The 18,713-nt window shown below is 43.2% G+C and overlaps 1 protein-coding gene across 1 annotated transcript in view; it reads right to left on the minus strand.

Moving 5' to 3' along the window:
* AGBL1 (AGBL carboxypeptidase 1) overlaps positions 1 to 18,713 on the minus strand; it is a 602,442-nt gene that overhangs the window by 228,120 nt on the left and 355,609 nt on the right. The window contains exon 22 of the mRNA XM_054695456.1: positions 10,728 to 10,891. Coding sequence (XP_054551431.1) covers positions 10,728 to 10,891 — 164 coding nt within the window. The remainder of the gene's footprint in view (positions 1 to 10,727; positions 10,892 to 18,713) is intronic.

Genomic DNA, 18,713 nt, shown 5'->3' on the forward strand with positions numbered 1-18,713 from the left:
TCATAGTATTCTAGAAAATTAATCAACAATGCTCGTCTTCTTTTTACTACTGCTAGGAATGTGAGTTGTTTAACTTTATTTGGGGATATAAGTCTCTGTGCTATAAATGTATACATGTTAAAAATTGCTTTCTGCTACATTTGTTTTCTTGAGGGATCTTCAGGCTGGAAACATAGGATTAAATGGAAGGATTTTATGGACCTTCTTGCAAGTTGCCAAATTCCTCTCCAGAGGAAAGTAAAGCAGTTTACAGATAGCTTTATGATATTATAACACTTCTCTCCTCACAGACACACTGACACTGAGTTGTCATCATTTTCATTTATTTATTGTAGAAGAATCAGCATAAAATCATACCAAAAATAGTTAAATTTCCCTTCCTTTAACTAATAATGAACAGGGTATTGTTGTTCTCACTGCCCTGGGTAGCGTTTGCTCCTGGCTAATCAGTTCCTATCCTTGACCCATTGGGGAGCCATGTAATGTTTCAAAGCAACATGTGATGTTCACAGTCTCAAGAGATCCCCAGGCGAGTTCCATTCCAATATCCCCTCCCCGTAGGCATTGGCATTTCTTTGCCTGCCACTGTGCATAAAACTCAGACTATGCTCAAATATTAGCTATCATGCATTACTTTTTAAAACTTAAAACAATCAGGGCAACAGAACACAATAGAAGAGCCATGGAGAACTGCCATTGGAATTGATGGAGACGTAGCAAAATTCACAATCTAAAGCCCTGAGTCTCCCTTCTCTGTTTTCACATAAGAGCATCTTGTGGTGGGGGGGCCATTCTCCCCACCCCCAGATTTCTCATTTTGGTCTACACACACTGGTACTTCATTTGTTGTCCTCATTCACAGCTCCCTAAAGGAGAAGGAGTCACAGGGAATGTTAGGGGCTTGGGGGAGAGGCTGAGTGAACTTAAACAGCCCCCGGGCTCCGGTGCATCCTCTCCCAGCAGCACCTGAACTCGGGGTGCTCACCTTGCTCCTCACGTGATAAGGCTAGCAATGTAGACTCTTCCTGTACCTTTTTAGGCAAGGAAGTTCATTCCAGTGAGGCTGTGTTCTATAACTCTTCACCACCACTAAGCAGATATGTTTGGTTTCATCCTGTCTAGCTCTGGCTTCTATTGCTTACTCAGTTTGGAATTCGTGATCGGTGTCATTCATTGATCTGCTAAAGCCCCACACAGGTCAGTGTGTGGTGAGTAAACGCCAAGGATACAATTATTCTGTGTGGTTCTACCACAGCTTCTCCTTATTACCGTGTGAATTACAAGTTACAAGGCTTCTTTAGCTCCAGTTTCTTTATCCATATGAGGGAGATAAAAATAGTATATATCTTGAAGAATTGTTTAAAGGAAGAATTAGCAAAATATGTCTCATTGGGAAAATCCAGCCTATTGCTTATTTTGCAAATGAAATGTTATTGAAATATAGCCATCCTCATATATCGACATGTGCCTGCTTTCATGCTACAACAGCAGAGTTGAGTTGTTGCAAAAGATACAAAGCGGCCCATAATGTCTAAAATATTTTAAGCTGTTCCTTTATAGAAAAAGCCTGCCAACCCCTGGTTTAAAAGATGAACCAAGAAACAAGGCATGTATGAAAAATGCAGAGCACTGTGCATGCCTCTTATGCATTAGCTATTGTTATTATGACCTATGAAAAGGCAATGTGTCTTAGAAATCATGACCACTGATTCTTTCGCAAGACTGCCTCAATTCAAATGCCAGGTCTACAACCAACCAGTTCTGTCATCTTAGGCAAATCACCCAGGCCTTCTAAATTGCACTGTATTTTCTTGCAATATGAAGATAATAATACAAACTTCAGAGGCTTAAGTGAGATTACACAATGAACTGCTTAAGAGAGTATATGCCACTGATGTAACTATTTGCAGTCCTTATCATCATCAGCAGCATCAGCATCATCACAACCATCATTAATTTCCTTTAAAATGGTTTGAAAATATTAACTTATTTTGAAAATGCATATTAAATTTTAATTAACTCACATATTCATCCATAAAATATTAACTTGTCATTTTAAGACACACTCCTCAGAGTTGCAGATACAAATTTTCATGTGATTTCTCCTAAATTCCCCAATGCCTTTACCCCAAATCTGTACTCTCCAGCAACATCCAAAACACCATGAATTCTTGGGGAAACACCACCAAAATCAAGCATATTAAAACATAGGGAACTCCACGCATCTAGCCAAATAATTAGAGGGTTTTATGATCATCTAAACCCTGGATTATAGAGCTATTATAATTCCTCATAGAATTCTCATCATTCCAAGATGAATAAGCAAAAAAAAAGAGAAAGAAATAGAAGGGGAAAGAGTTCCTTTTTCACCACATCCTCGCCAACATTTGTTGTTGCTAGTTTTTTTGATATGTGCCATTCTCACTGGTGTAAGGTGGTATCCCATTGTGATTTTGATTTGCATTTCCCCAATGATAAGGGAGGTTGAACAATTTTTCATATGCCTGTTGGCCATCTGCATTACCTCTGCGGAGAAGTGTCTTTTAAGTACTTCTGCCCCTTTCTTTTCAGGTTTGCTTACTTTGTTTTTGTTGAGTCATGTAAAAAATTAAAAAAAAAAAAATAGAAGTGGGGAGGGGACCAGTCATACCAACCAAGCAGATGAAACATTCCACCATGTGTAAGGAGAGGTGAGCCTTTCTGAAACCACGGCAGAGCTAAGGTGCAGTTGGGAGCTGAGCAGACACAGTGGCAGGAGCCAGCACGGACAGCCCCCAGGACAGCACCAGGAAGTCTACAGAGTCAGGACCTATGGTACATGAGTTCGATCCTGGGCTGGCCAGGGAGCTGACCCACATGGCCCAGAGGACCTCTCCTGTCTCCCCCCGCTGCTCTCCTCAGCAGTGTATTTCAGCAGATCCACCTGTTCTGCTCCCCACACTCTTTGCTGAACCCTCTCACCCCCCGCATCTCTGGTCTACACTCCAGTCCTTGTATGCATAAATAAATCTTTTTTAAAAAAAGAAAAGAAAGAAATTTTCCATAGATTTCTACAGAGTAATTTTCAGAACCAATGGAGCCAAATCTACCCTGTTTCAATTTAATTTCCAGGCAGGCAAAGTAGAATTTCTATGGAAAGGAAAGAAAGCTATCTACCTATATACAAAACATATAGATACAATTAATTAACCTTATAAAATATGAAAGCTTGAAACAAAAGATATTCTTTGAGGGAAAATGTGGGATAAACCAACTGGAGGTCAGCTTCCACAGCACCCCTGTGAGATGACCAACGAAAATAACTAAGTTGGGCCTCCCTGGTGGTGCAAGGGATTAAGCACAGCACTATGAAGCTTCTACAGCACGAGTTCAATCCCCGGCCAGGGAGCTGCCCCACATGGCACAGCAGACCTCTCTTGTCTCCCCGCTGCTCCCCTCAGCAGTGTATTTCAGTAGATCCACCTGTTCTGTTCCCCACTCTGTCTCTGGTGAATTCTCTCACCCCCCACACCTCTGGTCTGTACCCCAGTTCTTGTATGCTTAAATAAATCTTCAAAAAAATAAAGAAAGTAAGTATAACACTGAAGTTTAAAGACTTGTGTATGTATTATATTATCATATGCATATCATTATGTATAATGGTAAGATAATCTAAATACCATAGATAATTCTTATATGGAAAAATAATAATCTGGTTTCTAATACATGAGGCACATAACTTGATAAACAATGTGTGTGTGTTCATAGTGCAGACAAACCTAGAAAACTTAGTGTCCCAGATCCTCCAACAACACAGGCCAAGCACAGACTTTATTCACTCACAAGCAGAGGCACAAAACTCCTCAATTCACAGTAAATAACATCAACCTATGTGATGAAGTCACATTTTAGATCATAGTCAAAATACACTTCCTTTTCATTTTTGAGGATGGGTGAATATTAGAAAATCTATTAACATAATTTAAGGCTTTATTAATTCAAAGAAATAATCACTCTTTCCAACACCAAAAAATGATAGAATTCATCATCTGATCCTGATTTTTTAATTAACAAGTGGAGAACAAAAAATAATTAGTAAAGAAGACAAATATTAATATCAAATCAACAGACATCTTACTGATTTCTTGAGGCCCTACTGTCATTCTCATGTCAAAGCTGAGCTCACCTGAAGGTGCCCACAGGACCACCATCCACATACAATGTTCTCAAGACTCGCCAAGGTTATAGCTAAGATTAAAAATGACTCAAAGCTAACTGCAAAATCTCGTAAATGATCCTGTGAGCCATCTAGGAAAACAGAGCAATACATGGAAACACTTTGGAATATAACCACAGAATTCAGTAAAATCACAAATGAACATAAAACAAATGAAAAGTGTTCTTATATAACTATGATAACCACTTAGAAAACCATGATGAAAAAGACCCTTTCCAGAGTAGCAAGATCATTTAAAACTAAGATTAAAATCTATGATGATACTCAATCTGAGGGGGTGGGGGGAAGCAAATATTGTCTAAAAAAATTTTAAAAATGATAAATTTTAAAATAAAAAAATTAAAAAAGAAATATATAAAGTGAATAAAATAAAATAAAGTCTATGATGATAAACCCAGGAAGCACATGGCTACATAAAAAGCCCTACAGACTTATCTATGAAGACCAAGGATCTGAATAAATGGAACAAATAACACATTCTGAAAAAGCAACATCGGTAAATAGTCAACAGACCAAAAAATCTAGCATTTTATTACAACTCCAGTTCAAATCCCAGTGGTTTCATTTTTGGCAGTTAGCAGCTCATTATAGAGTTCATCAGTGAAAATAAAGGATGGAAAATAGCAAAGCACAGTTTTAAACAAATACTAATGAGGTGGTGCTTGCAACATCATACATTTAATTTACATAGCTACGACATAAAAAACTGTGTGTTCCTGGCAGACAGAGCAATGGAATGGAAAATGAAACTAAAAATATATTCCCAGGTACCTGCACCATATATATATATATACAGAAATGCTATACATACCTCTACTCCTAACTACATAATTAACTGACACTATTAATATAATATACTGACATTATAAATCAGTGATAAAGGATTTAGTCATTGCAAGGGCAAATGGTTAACAATTTAGAAATGCAGAAATTATTCAATAGTAAAAAATGAAAAAAGAAGCTATAATGTGCAATTATACTCATTATAAACCTAGCTTACTTCAAATTAATAACATAATAAATGTACAGTTTTTACAGTGCTTGTAAATGTATTTGTTATGAGATGGGGGTATACAGGTTTATCAAAGGTGAAAGAAACAGAGAAAATGTTTATTACAACATTGACGAACAGGCCTATGTATAACAAAAAACATCTAATGTAAGTGAGCTACATTAAAAGTGTGAAAGGAAATGGGAAAATACTTGCTCTATACATGAAAAATAGAAATTGAATATCTTTAATGTAGAAATTTAAATTAAATTTAAAAATGTAAAACTAAAAAGGAAAGAAATGATACCAATTAAATAAATAAGAACAAAAGGCATGCTTGGGAAATTCACTTAAAAAGGAAATACTAACAATGTAGAAGCATTTTATCTATATTAGAAAAGACTCAACTGTATATTAAAACAGCTCCCTATTTTTCATCTAGAAATAGCAGTAATTTCAGTACCAAACACCCAGTTTATCTACAAGATAATGTAGGAGAAATGCTACATGACCTGGTGTTTGGTGATGACTTTAGGCACAACACCAAAGCCCTAATACATAAAAGAAAAACTTGATAAACTGGACATTATGAAAATCAAAGATTTCTGCTCTGTGAGAGATATCGCCAGGAGAATGAAACAACAAGCCACAGACTGGGAGAAAATATTTGCAAATGCACTGATACTCAAAATAAACAACTCTTAAAACTCAACGGTAAGAAAATAACCCAATTTTTTTTTAGTGGACCAATAGCCTTAAAGGACACCACAACAAAAATATGAGAAGGTGCTGCAATCCTTTGTCAAATTAAAAGCAAATTAAAACAAATTAAAATGATGAGCTAGCTCCACAAGCCTAATAGACTGGCCACAATCTAGAACTAGAGAACTCCAAATGCTGACGAGAATATAGAACAACATCAACTCTGCTCATTACAGATGGGAATGCAAAAGGTACAGCCACTTTGGAAGACAGTGTGGCAGGTTCTTACCAAACTGCACATGCACTTGCCATATGACCCAGCAGTCACACACCTTGGTGTTCATTCAAAGGAGTTGAAGACTTATATGCACAAAAAACCTGCACATGGATATGTGTGGCCCCATTATTCATATTTGCCCAAACTTGGAAGCAGCTGAAATCTCCTTCAGGAGATGAGTGGGTAAAGGAAGTGGGTCCAGGAAGGCAGTGACTCAGCGCTAAGAAGAAATGAGCTCTTAAGCCACGGAGAAAACATAGAGGCTTATTATATTTTATAATATGCCTATTATATTTTATGTTATAATATGTCTATTATATAGGCTATTATATTTTCTTATTCAGAAAGTCAAAACTACATTTTTAAAATGAAGAGGACCTCTCTGGTGGTGCAAGGGGTTAATACACAACCTATGAAGCTATCCCGCAGCTCTATTTCTAGGAGAAAGAAACCAATGTGAAAAGGTGACACACTGTATGATTCCAACTAGGTTACCTTCTGGAAAAGGCAAAGATCTGGAGAAGCTGAGAAATGGGTGTGGAGGGAGGTGTGAGCAGTGGGGTGCATTTAAGGCAGTGATGATGTTCTCGATGATGCTGTGATGATGGGCCCACACCATTATACATTCGTTAACCCTGCAAACTACAAGAGCAATAGTGACCCCTCGCCCAAACTATGGACTTGGGTAATAACGATGGTCGGCGTAGCTTATCAACTAACACAAACTTATCACTCCAGTGGGGGTGTTGATAATGGGGGACATCATGCTTGTAGAAGACAGGGATCTAGTGGGAAATCGCTCTTAGTTGGTTGTGAACCCACAACTGCACTAAAAGTAAAGTCTATGTTAAGAAAACATTGTTTATAAAGTGGAGGGAAAGAAAATCCCTATACAGTTTATAGGTATAAATGTACCTATTTATATGAATGTATATATATGACTATTTATGAATATATAAAAATAAATCCCTATTCAATGTCTAAATATATATATACTTATTTATATGTATATGTGCATAAATTCCTATACATTGTCTAGATACACATATACCTATTTATATGAATATATATGTGACTATATGAATATATATAAGTAAATTCCTGTACATTGTCTAATTTCCCCCAAATACTGACAATGGTTAGTAGAGATGTTTAGATTACAGGTGCATGGAGAGAAGTGTAAAGGGAAACCAAAACAAAGAGAACATGAGTGCTAACCTATGTTTTCCGAATTATATTTTCTTATTCAGAACGACAAAACTGCTTTTTTAAAGTGAAGAGGCTCTCTTTCACCAGAGCACTATGAATGTATCCACAGCCTCTGCAACACGAGTTCGATCCCCGGCCAGGGAGATACCCACACGGCGCAGCAGACCTCTCCTGACTCGCCCGCTGCTCCCCTCAGCAGTGTATTTCAGTCCATCTGCCTGTTCTGCTCCCCACTCTGTTTCTGGTGAATCCTCTCACCTCCCCACACCTCTGGCCTGTACCCCAGCTCTTGTATGCATAAATAAAATAAATCTAAAAAAATAAAATGAATACTCTTTTTAAATGATTTAAGACATAATTGTGATAACTGTTTTCTAAAGTCTATGAAAGTTTATTATTTTTAGTGTTGTCCCATCAAACTAAAGGAAAGACTGAACTGCCTTCTCCGGATGCCGCGGGGGCGCAGGGGGCTTGGGGACTAACACTGGGGAGGACGAGCCGGCCGAGTCTTGAGCTTTCTCTCATTACTGATGGAGGGACAGATGGAGCCGGGGTGCGGCGGGAGGCCATGGACGGTCACAAATGGCGAGGAACAGCGGCTGACTGGGCAAAACTGTTAAAAGACTTTGCAAAAGACCTGTTGCCCTGGATGGCCGACGCGGGGCAGCCCTTAGCATTCCCGCGTCCACACGCAATTATTCCCAGGGAGCAGACTGAGAGGAAGGAGAAAGGAGAGAAGAGGAAGGAGGATCAAAAGACGCCGTAAGGAGCCTGCAGACACTCCTTAAAGGAGCAACTGGAGAGAAGGGAAGTGTAAAGGGAAAACCCAAACAAAGAGAACACGCGCTTCATTTTTAGCCGCAGCCGCTGGGCAGACATCCACCATCTCTGCTCTTTCTCTGCTCATGAAAAATGGTAAGTTGCTCTGTGGGTGTTGACTAGACTCTAATTGTTTTTATGGCAAATGGGGCATGAAACCTATTGTCAAAAAACACGCTGGCCACCGCGGAGAGCCTCTTGGTCACCCCAGCCGGTTCTCGGGTGAGTGCGTCTGCGGGGTTGGGAGGCCCAAGGTGCCAGGCCCTGGCATTTCTCAGGGCCCACTGCGGGACACAAGCCTCCCTTGCCTTGTCTAACTGCCCTCTGGGGCAAGGCGTCCAGGGGCGACAGGGAGGCGCAGGGGGTATTAGGGTCCCCTGGGTAAAGCCGCGGTTGTGTCGCTGAACATTAGCTACACCTCTGGATTATGATAAGAACCCTGTTGCTGACAAACTCCTAGGAGTCATTCTGCTAATTACTAGATCTCATGATTTAGGCCAATTTACCAGAAATGAATCGAAGAACCCTCAGGGCAGCCTGCGGAGGGTGGCAAATTTATTGCATTACACTTACTGGCGGGAATATATCCTGCGCTCAGACGTTGTGAGGGGCATTTTGCACTCAGGCAGGTCGTTGTCACCGCTGTGGGCGGGAACCGTGGTCTGTCTTGGTCACTGCCTCGGTGAACAGAGCATATACTGCCATATGAATGTTTGGGTGAAATACGCAGGTTCTATTCCATCCATCTTCACCAAACTTCAGGCCTCTCGAATTTAATTCCTATCTCTTCAAAGCACACAGGACTCCCATCCGGTGTGTTCAGACCCTGCCCTGAGGAGCGGCTCCAGCGTCAGGAGGGTCGAGGGTGGGTCCGGGGTCACAGAGGGCCTTGAGCTTCGGCACCCCAGACCGGGAAGCTGCAGTCGGGCAGCAACCACCGTCTTCTGGGTAATCTCCTGGCAGCACTGTATCTGGGGCCTGACACTGAATTCTTTAGACTTGAATTAGAAAAGGCACTTCTTTGATAGATTTCTTCTTGTTCCAGTTTACAGGCAACTAATCCTCGCTGCATTGGATCAAACGGACGGGTACAATCAATTCAGGGAAAGCAAGCAATGCCAGCTCTGCTCAATCTCCCCTCAACAAGCAGCGGAGGAGAAGGTGGGAGGCAGGAAGGACAGAGGGAATGCCGGCCCGCCTGCACCCAGGGCAGCTCAGCACAGGGAAGGAGGGAGGGACAAGGTGAAGTATATATCCTGGCAGGTGGAAGTGCTTGCTGTCAGAGGAGAGGCTGAAGCCCCACAGGAAGCCAAACACGCCAAGGCTCTGGGCCGAGGGCGTCAAAGGCACGGGGCAGGTGGCGGTGGTTGTGGTGTCAAAACAAAAGAAATCGGCGCAGCTTCTCCAGGGAGGAGAGAGGTCTGGATTTACTTAAGTCTCCACAGCCTATGATCTATCACACAGTGTGATGAGCAAGTTAATTACTGCATTTAGGTAATTAAGTCACGGAGAAACCGGTGCCTTCCAAAGCAGTATTAATTTCTACTGCCAGATCGTTCTAGGCTTCAATGGCCATTTGGTGAAAAATCACACACTGGAACAGCAGCCCAACCAGGGCAGGCGGAAAATTAATGAAAATGCGCTAGAAATAAGATGGCTCCGGGATGTATGGCTTTCTCTCGCCTGAGACAGGAAGTGCATGTGAGATGCGTCCTCAGTTACCAGCAGGCACTTCCTCCCCCAACAGCTCGAGCCACCCACCAGCCCTTCACGCGAAGTGTGGGTGGGGGACTCAGCCTCCAAGAGCTCTGATGTGCCTCAGCCCTCTCTCCCCTCATCATACGGCCATTCTATCTTTCCTTCTTGCCGCCTGGGTCTGTTCTGTCCAAGTTCAAGACACCTGTCTACAGAAAAGGGCACGAGAAGGACTCATTTGGGTAAAGACTCTCCCTGTTGACTCCTTAACGACCCTCCTGTCCCTTAGGGATCAGAATTCTCCCCTCACGGCTGTGAGCCACCGATCATCTTCCGGTGGTTTCTTCTTCTCATCTGCTAAGAAGGGACTTTGCTGCTTAAGAACAGGGAGATTAAACCTTTTCTGCCCCAGGTCCTGGATGTTGGTAGTGACATGGCTTATTTTGCTGAGCAATGGCTCCAAGATGATACTTCTACACACGTAAACACACAGTTGGTAGACACCAGGGTATTTGCACACTTACCTGGGTAGCTTAGCTGCATCTTCTATGCTGGAAGCACCTTTTATTAGTAATCATGTTTATAAATACATGTAGCTTTATATTTGCTGTTATGTGTACAAGGCGGCGGCTCCGTAGTTACAACTACGATGCCCCAGTGTAGCCCCAGCAGAGCCTTAGTGTTCCACCCTCTTTGGACAACTCCCCCATAGCTTCTTTCTCAAAGACCCCTCACATCTGCTTGACTTTCTCTCCAAGATATTTTTCACTGGGAACACACAGGCCCAAATGTTCTCCCTCGCCGTGCCAGCATCTTACCGTTGCAGGTGGTAGTCCAGAGCCTCTTTCTCGGCGTCCAGCAGGGTGGCCGCGCGGGTCAGGAGCTGATGGCTGCAGTTTGCGGACTTGAGTTCCAAGATGAGGAGCCCCAGGCAGAACATGGCACCCATCTCTTCCAGTTCGCTGGTCCCGAGCTGCAGGCCCTGGCAGTGAAACAAAGCCATCAACAGTGACTGTCCAATGGGAACTGCATGGAGGCCACGGACATTGGCCAGAAGGATGGCTCGGCACATGTCTATCACAGAAACTGTCCAGTCATGGCCCAGCGTGCTGTGCTGTTGTCCTCTTTGGAGATCCTGGCTTTGAGTGGGGGTCTCCAACCCTCAGATCTGGCCTGAGTGTAGGGTAAAGAAAATATCAGGCTTTTCTGCCCTCCCGCCATCAGGACAGATGATGGATCCTTGTGGTCGTGAATGCATGCCTAATGGCGGGCACCTGGAATAGGGTGTAGGCATAGGTAGATGGGATTCACCTGGGCTAAGACTGTGCTAATTTTTAAGGGCGGCATCATGGGGACAGCAGCAGCAGCAGCAGCAGCAGAAGCTGAGAGAGAAGCTGAAAGAGAAGCCAAGAGCAGAGAAGCAGAGAACGTCGGAGAGCCCAGAGTGAAGAGCCCCTGCCTGCCGTGTACCTGGTAATCCCAATAAAAGACCTGCAAAATCCACTGAGGACTCTGACTCCTCCTTTACCCGGTCTGCATGGGATCAGAAAACCTTCCCTGTGTCCATTCCTGCCCCTACACTGGGTCTCTGTGTTTGTCCCAAGTCCCAAATTATATGCAGATAAGGATTCATATATGCCTGAGAAGATCGACAGAAACTTCTGGCAAAGCTCACTCTTTTCATAAAACTGGACATCACTGAGCACCCTCTACAAACACCTACAGAGGGAAGAGGGCATACCCATAGCCAAGCACTGTCTTTAAAATAGTGGCATTCTTGGGCCTCCCCGGTGGCGCAGCGGTTGAGCGCTGGGTTGCGAAGCTGCCCGCGGCCTCTGCGGCGCCGGTTCGATCCCCGGCTGCTCCCCGGCCACCGGAGGAGGATCCCACATGGTGCGCAGACCTCTCCTGCCGCCCGCTGCTCCCCTCAGCAGTGTACTTCAGTCCTTCTGCCTGCTCTGCTCCCCACTCTGGCTCTGGTGAATTCTCTCACCCTCCCACGCTTCTGACTGTACCCAGTGCTTGTATAAACAAAAACAAACAAACAAACAAATAAAATAAATAAATAAATAAAACATGCCTCTATAAAAAAAAAAAAATAAAATAAAATAGTGGCATTCTTAATACTCGTGTTTTTTTATGAAATAGGTTTACTAGCAGAAACAAGAAAAATCTGTGACAGTTTTGATAATGTCCTCAGGAAGAATCAAGACAGGAGATCAGGAGGAGCTTGGATGAAACTGTATCATTAAATAGAAAATACAATTTGTAAATTAAAAGCCAGATGGAGAGAGTTAAGGCTGTTCAGTGCAGAAAATAAAATCATCATGGAGAAGACAACCTTGAGATATTTTCTAATATCACAAGGAAATAAAAGATTAAACTGGTGAATTAAATGTACATAAAATTAAATATATAAAAATGTAGAACAGATTTAAAGAGAAATCATCTACTCCCACTTGGAATTTCAGACTCACGATCAATATAATATTCGTGACAGAAGCCAAGAAGGTAGAAAAAGAGGGGAAAAGAGATGAGGAGGCGGATGAAGTAACTATATTTTTAAGAAATCTGATTCTGCAGATCCAACAGCCTCACCAAATGTATGAGCTATAATTAATGAAAGAAACAAAAAAAGTATCCTGATCCTAAAATAATACAAAATCAAATAGCTTAAAACTTGCTCACACTACTAAATACCCAAAACAAAGAAGTAACTTGTACAAATTAATCAAGAGCATTGTGCCTTAAAAATGTCATTTTTGTGTGCAGGCCTTAGGAAGATAAACCCAGGAAAGAGGAAGCACTGAATACAAACCACACATGGATAAGAAAATGATTCATGGGCCTCCCCGGTGGCGCAGCGGTTGAGCGCTGGGTTGCGAAGCTGCCCGCAGCCTCTGCAGCGCCGGTTCGATCCCCGGCTGCTCCCCGGCCACAGGAGGAGGGTCCCACATGGCGCGCAGACCTCTCCTGCCGCCCGCTGCTCCCCTCAGCAGTGTACTTCGGTCCTTCTGCCTGCTCTGCTCCCCGCTCTGGCTCTGGTGAATTCTCTCACCCTCCCGCGCTTCTGACTGTACCCTGTGCTTGTATAGATAAATAAATAAATAATCTTAAAAAAAAAAAAAGAAAAAAAAAAAAAAAGAAAATGATTCATAATTTCTTTTAAGATATAGCATAGGGCCTCCCTGGTGGTACAAGGGGTTAAGTCTCAGGACTATCAAGCTATCACCAAGCACTGTGGCATGAGTTTGATCTATTTCTGAACATAATAACTTTATATATAGAGAGAGATTGGCTATCTCAGTGTGTATATGTATATATACATATATATCTTAGTGTATATAAACATATATAGCTTAGTGGAGATAAAGGATAGATGATATATAGGTATAGACTGATCAATAGAGTAACTGTAAAAGTTATTTATGTTCAAAAATAGAACTATAAAAAATAATTACATAATGTGATCTAGAGTCATTTAACCTGGCAGAGCCTTCATTTTCTCATTCCCATCTGTATAATGGGAATGATATCAACAATAAAGTTAACACCCATCTCATCAAGCTGCTGGGATAACTCAGTGAGTTATGGTTCATTATGTATTATATATAAATCACATATGATTGTGATATAAATTTGCATATGCACATAATACAAGTATTTATTATTACCAATAATAGTAGTTTGTATGAAATCAAGAGTCAAAGTCATACTTGACATAGAAAGTTTTTTTAAGACTATGACCAAGACCTGACCCCCGTCACCACTATTATTTACCATTATTTGACAAGTTCCACACAATTCAAGACGAAAAATGAGCCATCCATATTTGAAAGGAAGGAATCACATTATTATTATTTGAAGACTGATTATGTACTAAAACAAACCAAAGGAATCAACTGAATCTGAAAATCTATTAGATATAAGGCAAGAATTGAGTAAGTAGACAGGTTACAAATTAAATATACAAAAATCAATTTTCTTTCTATAAAGCAGCAAAATAAATTATTAAGTATAATAAAAGTTCCCTTCACAATAGCAACACAACTATAAAATATGTAGGAATGGAATTAATAACACCCCAAGGTTCATGTGATAAATCCCAGGACCTTACCAGAGATAAGAAGAAAAATTTAAATAAATGAAGAAATATGCTGAATTCTGAAAAGCAAGCCCGATACCAGATAATATCCATTCTCCTCATATTAGTCTAAAGCAGCATAGGAAATCTAGACACCCATGGGGATTTGCAGACCTGGCAAGCTAATTCTACCTTTGAAGAATTCAGGGTAAAAATATCCAAGAAAAATTTGGGAATAAAGTTTAAAAATGAATAATGAGGATTTTCCTTTGCAGACTGGCAAAAGGCCTTGTGCAATGACAATGATTAAATATTATGCAATTGACACACACCATGGCAGGCAGGTCAAGGTAAGAACACAGGAAGTACCAAGGACCCTGGGATATGCAAAGGTTTGCATATGACAAAGGTGCCATTCAGTGCACCAGAAAGTGGACCATGATGAAATAAAACAAAAACGATTAATATTTGAGGAAAAATTCCTATCATGATTACAAAATTATTTCATTTTGATTAAAGAGTTAAATGCTCCAAAAATTGAATGATTAAAAAAATACAAAATCCTATGTTTTATCGTCTCTCAACTAGTAGGTCTATTAATGCAGATCCTCGAAGAAGAAACCCTAGGGAACTCCCTGGTGGCCGAGGGGTTAAGTCTCAGCACCATCACCTCTGCAGCCTGAGTTCAATGCCCAGCCAGGGAGCTGACCACATGGTGCAGCAGACCTCTCCTGTCTTTCCTGTTGCTCCCCTCAGCAGTATGTTTCAGTAGATCTGCCTGTTCTACTCCCCACTCTGCCCCAGTTCTCCTATATTCAAATATTTGATAATGACAAAGGGCAAAGGAAAAGCAGACTAGGCCTATTTCTGCTTCTTGAGTGCCTGCTAGCTCCTTCACCAGAGGTTCTTTAGGGTCCCCTTAATGTCTTGGGTCACATGCCTGCCCTGGTTTCTTTTTTTTTGGGGGGATAAGCATCTTGTAACCTAAGGTCTAATAAAGATATAGCAACAAGAAATTGACCCCCCTGGTAGTATCCCCAGAAACCTGTATGCTCAGCCTCTTTACAAAGCACCAGCGTGAGTTGAGAGACATGACTTAGAGTTCTGAACAAGTTTGAAGGGGCTGCGAGCTGAATTATGTTCATCTGCCATCTGCCTTCATGTGCACCCAGCACAGGAGTTTAAACCAAGTCCACCAGCCTTGGGCTCTAGTAGGTGGCAGAGCAAACAGTGAGGGGCCACGGGTGGGCTCTCAGCTTCTCCACTATCGACCCTGTCAAATGGACTCTAATGCTTGCACGCTGAGGACTGAATCAATCACCGAGCAAGTTAGTGTCTCTGCAGGATCCACATGATGGGCCCCTCTGTGCAAAGCCCATCTGAGTCCACCCTTTCGGCCAAAGCTTCCTAACCCCTTACTGACAATTGTTTCCTTAGAAACTGCAAAAAGACCCAGCATTCAGCAGAACATCAGGTTGAAGGTGTGTGCTGGATGATACCTGCCCTTGATGTCCATGCAGAACTTGCCCTGGGTCTTTACTGGTGCATCTGTACCTAGGCCACAAATGCCACAGAGGATGGCAAAGGCCCCTGTGATTGCCTTTCTGCAGCTTTCTGCACCACAGGTATGACGGCAAATATGAATCAATCAAGACTGTCTCTGAGATAGCCCGGAGCTTGAGCACAGAGCAGAATCGTAGTGAGTTTAACTCTCCATTTTATAGACGCATAAAATGGCCCTGCTTTATACACAGAGTTATGTAGCCAAGTGCAAGGAGAACTGGGGTTCCAATAAATACTCCCCTGACACTAACCAAATGTCCATGTCAATACACAGACTTTAAACTTCACATCTTTGTTGTTAAAAGCTTTGGAGATCTGGAAGTCATCTATTCTTACAGGTGATGTGCCCCCGCCCCCAGCAAGTCCCACCTCTTTAGGTTCCCTGAGCCCTGTCTCCCAAGAAACCAGAAGACTTGCTAAATGATGCGCCAGGGCCAAGCACAAGCCCAGGCTTGGACATGAGCAGGGTGACTTGAGTGTCTGGGATGGGCCTTTGGAAGATCATCCAGAGGGAGAAGAGGTCAGTCCTCCCTGGAAGCTTCATGCAGGGATTCTCTCCTACACGTGCAGCTAAGTCTAAACCTCTCGGGGCCTGCTTATCAGGTGAAGGGAATACGCCCGACTCCTATCCACCCAAGAGCTGCCAAGCAGTGGCTGCAAACCGTGCCCCTGTGGCTTTGTCCCTCTCCAGGGTTTGGGTCTGTGCAGAGGGGCCTTCAGAATCAAAGAGCAGAGCAGGAATAATGGTAATAAAAACAGTAAGACAGCTGGGCGCTGCCAGTCTACACTGCTCCGGCAACAGAGCAAGTTCTCCTACCAGAGGCCCACAGGGGGCACAGCTGGGCCTCCAGCAGGCAGGACAGGGTAGCAGAGTTTGCTCACTACAAAGGGGGACAATTGTGGCATTTCACTGGACCTCTTTCCAATCAGCCCTGCCTCCCTCCTCCTGCTCCAGCATTGTGTAGCTGTGTCGTTCGGGTTGGGGTCTGCTGTGGCACGAGAGCTGGGATGTGCTCTCAGTAAAAGAGACTGAGGAGTTCAAGATTCAGCAGATGGGGAGCCTCCCTGGTGGCCCAGGGGTTGAGACTCAGCACTGTCACTGCCAAGGTCTGAGCTCGACCCCCGGCCAGGGACTACCCACATGGCACAGCAAACCTCTCCTGTCGCCCCATTGTTCCCCTCAACAGTGTGTTTCAGTAGATCCACCTATTCTGCTCCCCAATCTGTCTCTGGGGAATTCCTCACCCCCCCCACCTCTGGCCTGCACCCCAGTTCTTATATGCATAAATAAAAAAATGTATTTTTAAAAAATAAAAATATGATAATTATGTGGACAAAGCATGTGCAGACATTGACAATAGTAGACAATCAGATCCTTCAAGAGGGAAGCCTTCGTGATTGTTTCTGAGTTTCCAAGCTAAGTCCATTAGGTGGGACCATTATTTTCTTTCTCCAATCAGATAAACTCTGACCTCTGGAGGGAAGGGGTTTTGCCCTCTGTACTGAGTGTGCTTGGCCCCCTACTCTGCAGGTAGGGACCTATTAGACATGAGCATGTTTTTACTGAATAAATAATGAGACTTCTATTGAACATCTACATTCAGGCATTTTGCTAAAAGCCTTTTAGGCATTATTTCAAATTCTCATCACAACATTGTAAAGGATGATGCTAACATTTCCATTAACCGCAGTGACGGGCAGGATGCAGAGAAAGCACAGACTCGTCAAAGATGCCACAGCAAGGAAGAAGCAAACCTGAGATCCGAACCCAAGTCCTCTGACTCTGAAGCTGTTGGGTGTGATGACGATGCCTGGACCTTCCATGACCTGTTCAGGTACCAAGTTCTTCACAGGTGGATGCCGCGGGTTACAGTGACTCACCCATTGCCCGTGTGTCCCTCCAGGACATACTGTTACTAAGTAGCCAATGCAGATTACTTGGGGTCTGACCCCACAGGACAGAGATACCTAAACGTGCTGTTGCTTAAACACAGTCTTCAATCTCTTTTACTGAGGTCTACAACCCTAAAACCACCCCTTCCACAAAAAAATAGTTTAAAAAAAACATGCTATGAATGGAGTGACCATGGAAAATGCAACTCTGACCTTAAATATGAAATCACTGCCTGAAACATTGAATTAAAGAGTAAGAACTGGGTGCACAGCAGCGGCTGGAGTGGTCGGTCTCCCTTGGGAGGGGCTTCAGGGGTCGCAGGAGGGGAAGGCATTTCTGTACTGTGCCAATCTCTACCACTGCCTACTCATTCCCCCCAGCCCCTACCTGCAGGACCTCAGGCCTATGTTTCAGCATGCACCCACTGGCAGGAGAAGCACCTTCAGTCGCTACTTACCTACCACCCTCTGAGCTTCTGCAGGAAGAGGAAGGAGGAAGCCTTCTCGCCGTGAGCCTGGTCTTCCCCCTCCCCACCCTAGACCGCCTGTATGTTCAGTGATTCCAGGAGTGGGAGGCTCAGACCTGACTCCCCTTCGTGAGTCCTGGGTAGGCGTCTGCCTACTGGGGGCTTCTGGCTCATGCTCATGGCAATCTACTTGCTGGAACTCCAATTCTCAGAGAAAATCGCAGCCAAAGTTCTGCTCGACTGGCAATATGAGGGTCTGGATCTAATTCTGGTCCCACCAAAATGCTCTGTGTGGTTTTGGGCAATGCTGTTACCACTCTAGACTGCAGTTACCACATCTGTACTGGAGTTTTCAAGGCGCCGTGGTGGAGACATGCAGGAAGCTATGAAAAGACATGACAGGGGTGTAACCCAGCCGTGTAACTATGCTGATCATGCTCACTCATTATATGTAAATACACTGCACATGTGTGATATACATGTGTAAGTTAGATGGATGGACAGGTAATGGGTAGATAGACAATGACAGATGGTAGATAGGATACACAGATACAAATATAGACATACAGACAAATAGAGAATTTAATTCTCCACAGTCCAAAAGATGAATCTGAGAGCAGCTGAGAAGAGATTAGCCTGAGCCCTGAACAAGCAGGGGAGCTGGGACCCAAACCCAGCTGCGTGCCCAGGGTGCGTCTCTCAGGACACCAGGCCGCCTGCCCCACAGTGGCCCTTGCTCCCACGGCCCCTGGGGTGTGTCCATGGCCACTGGGCCATTTCTGGTGTAGGGAATGTAA

The sequence above is a fragment of the Talpa occidentalis genome, unplaced genomic scaffold (genome assembly GCF_014898055.3).
Source record: "Talpa occidentalis isolate TD23 unplaced genomic scaffold, MPIMG_talOcc4v2.1 talOcc4.14, whole genome shotgun sequence".
Classification (NCBI taxonomy): Eukaryota; Metazoa; Chordata; class Mammalia; order Eulipotyphla; family Talpidae; genus Talpa; species Talpa occidentalis.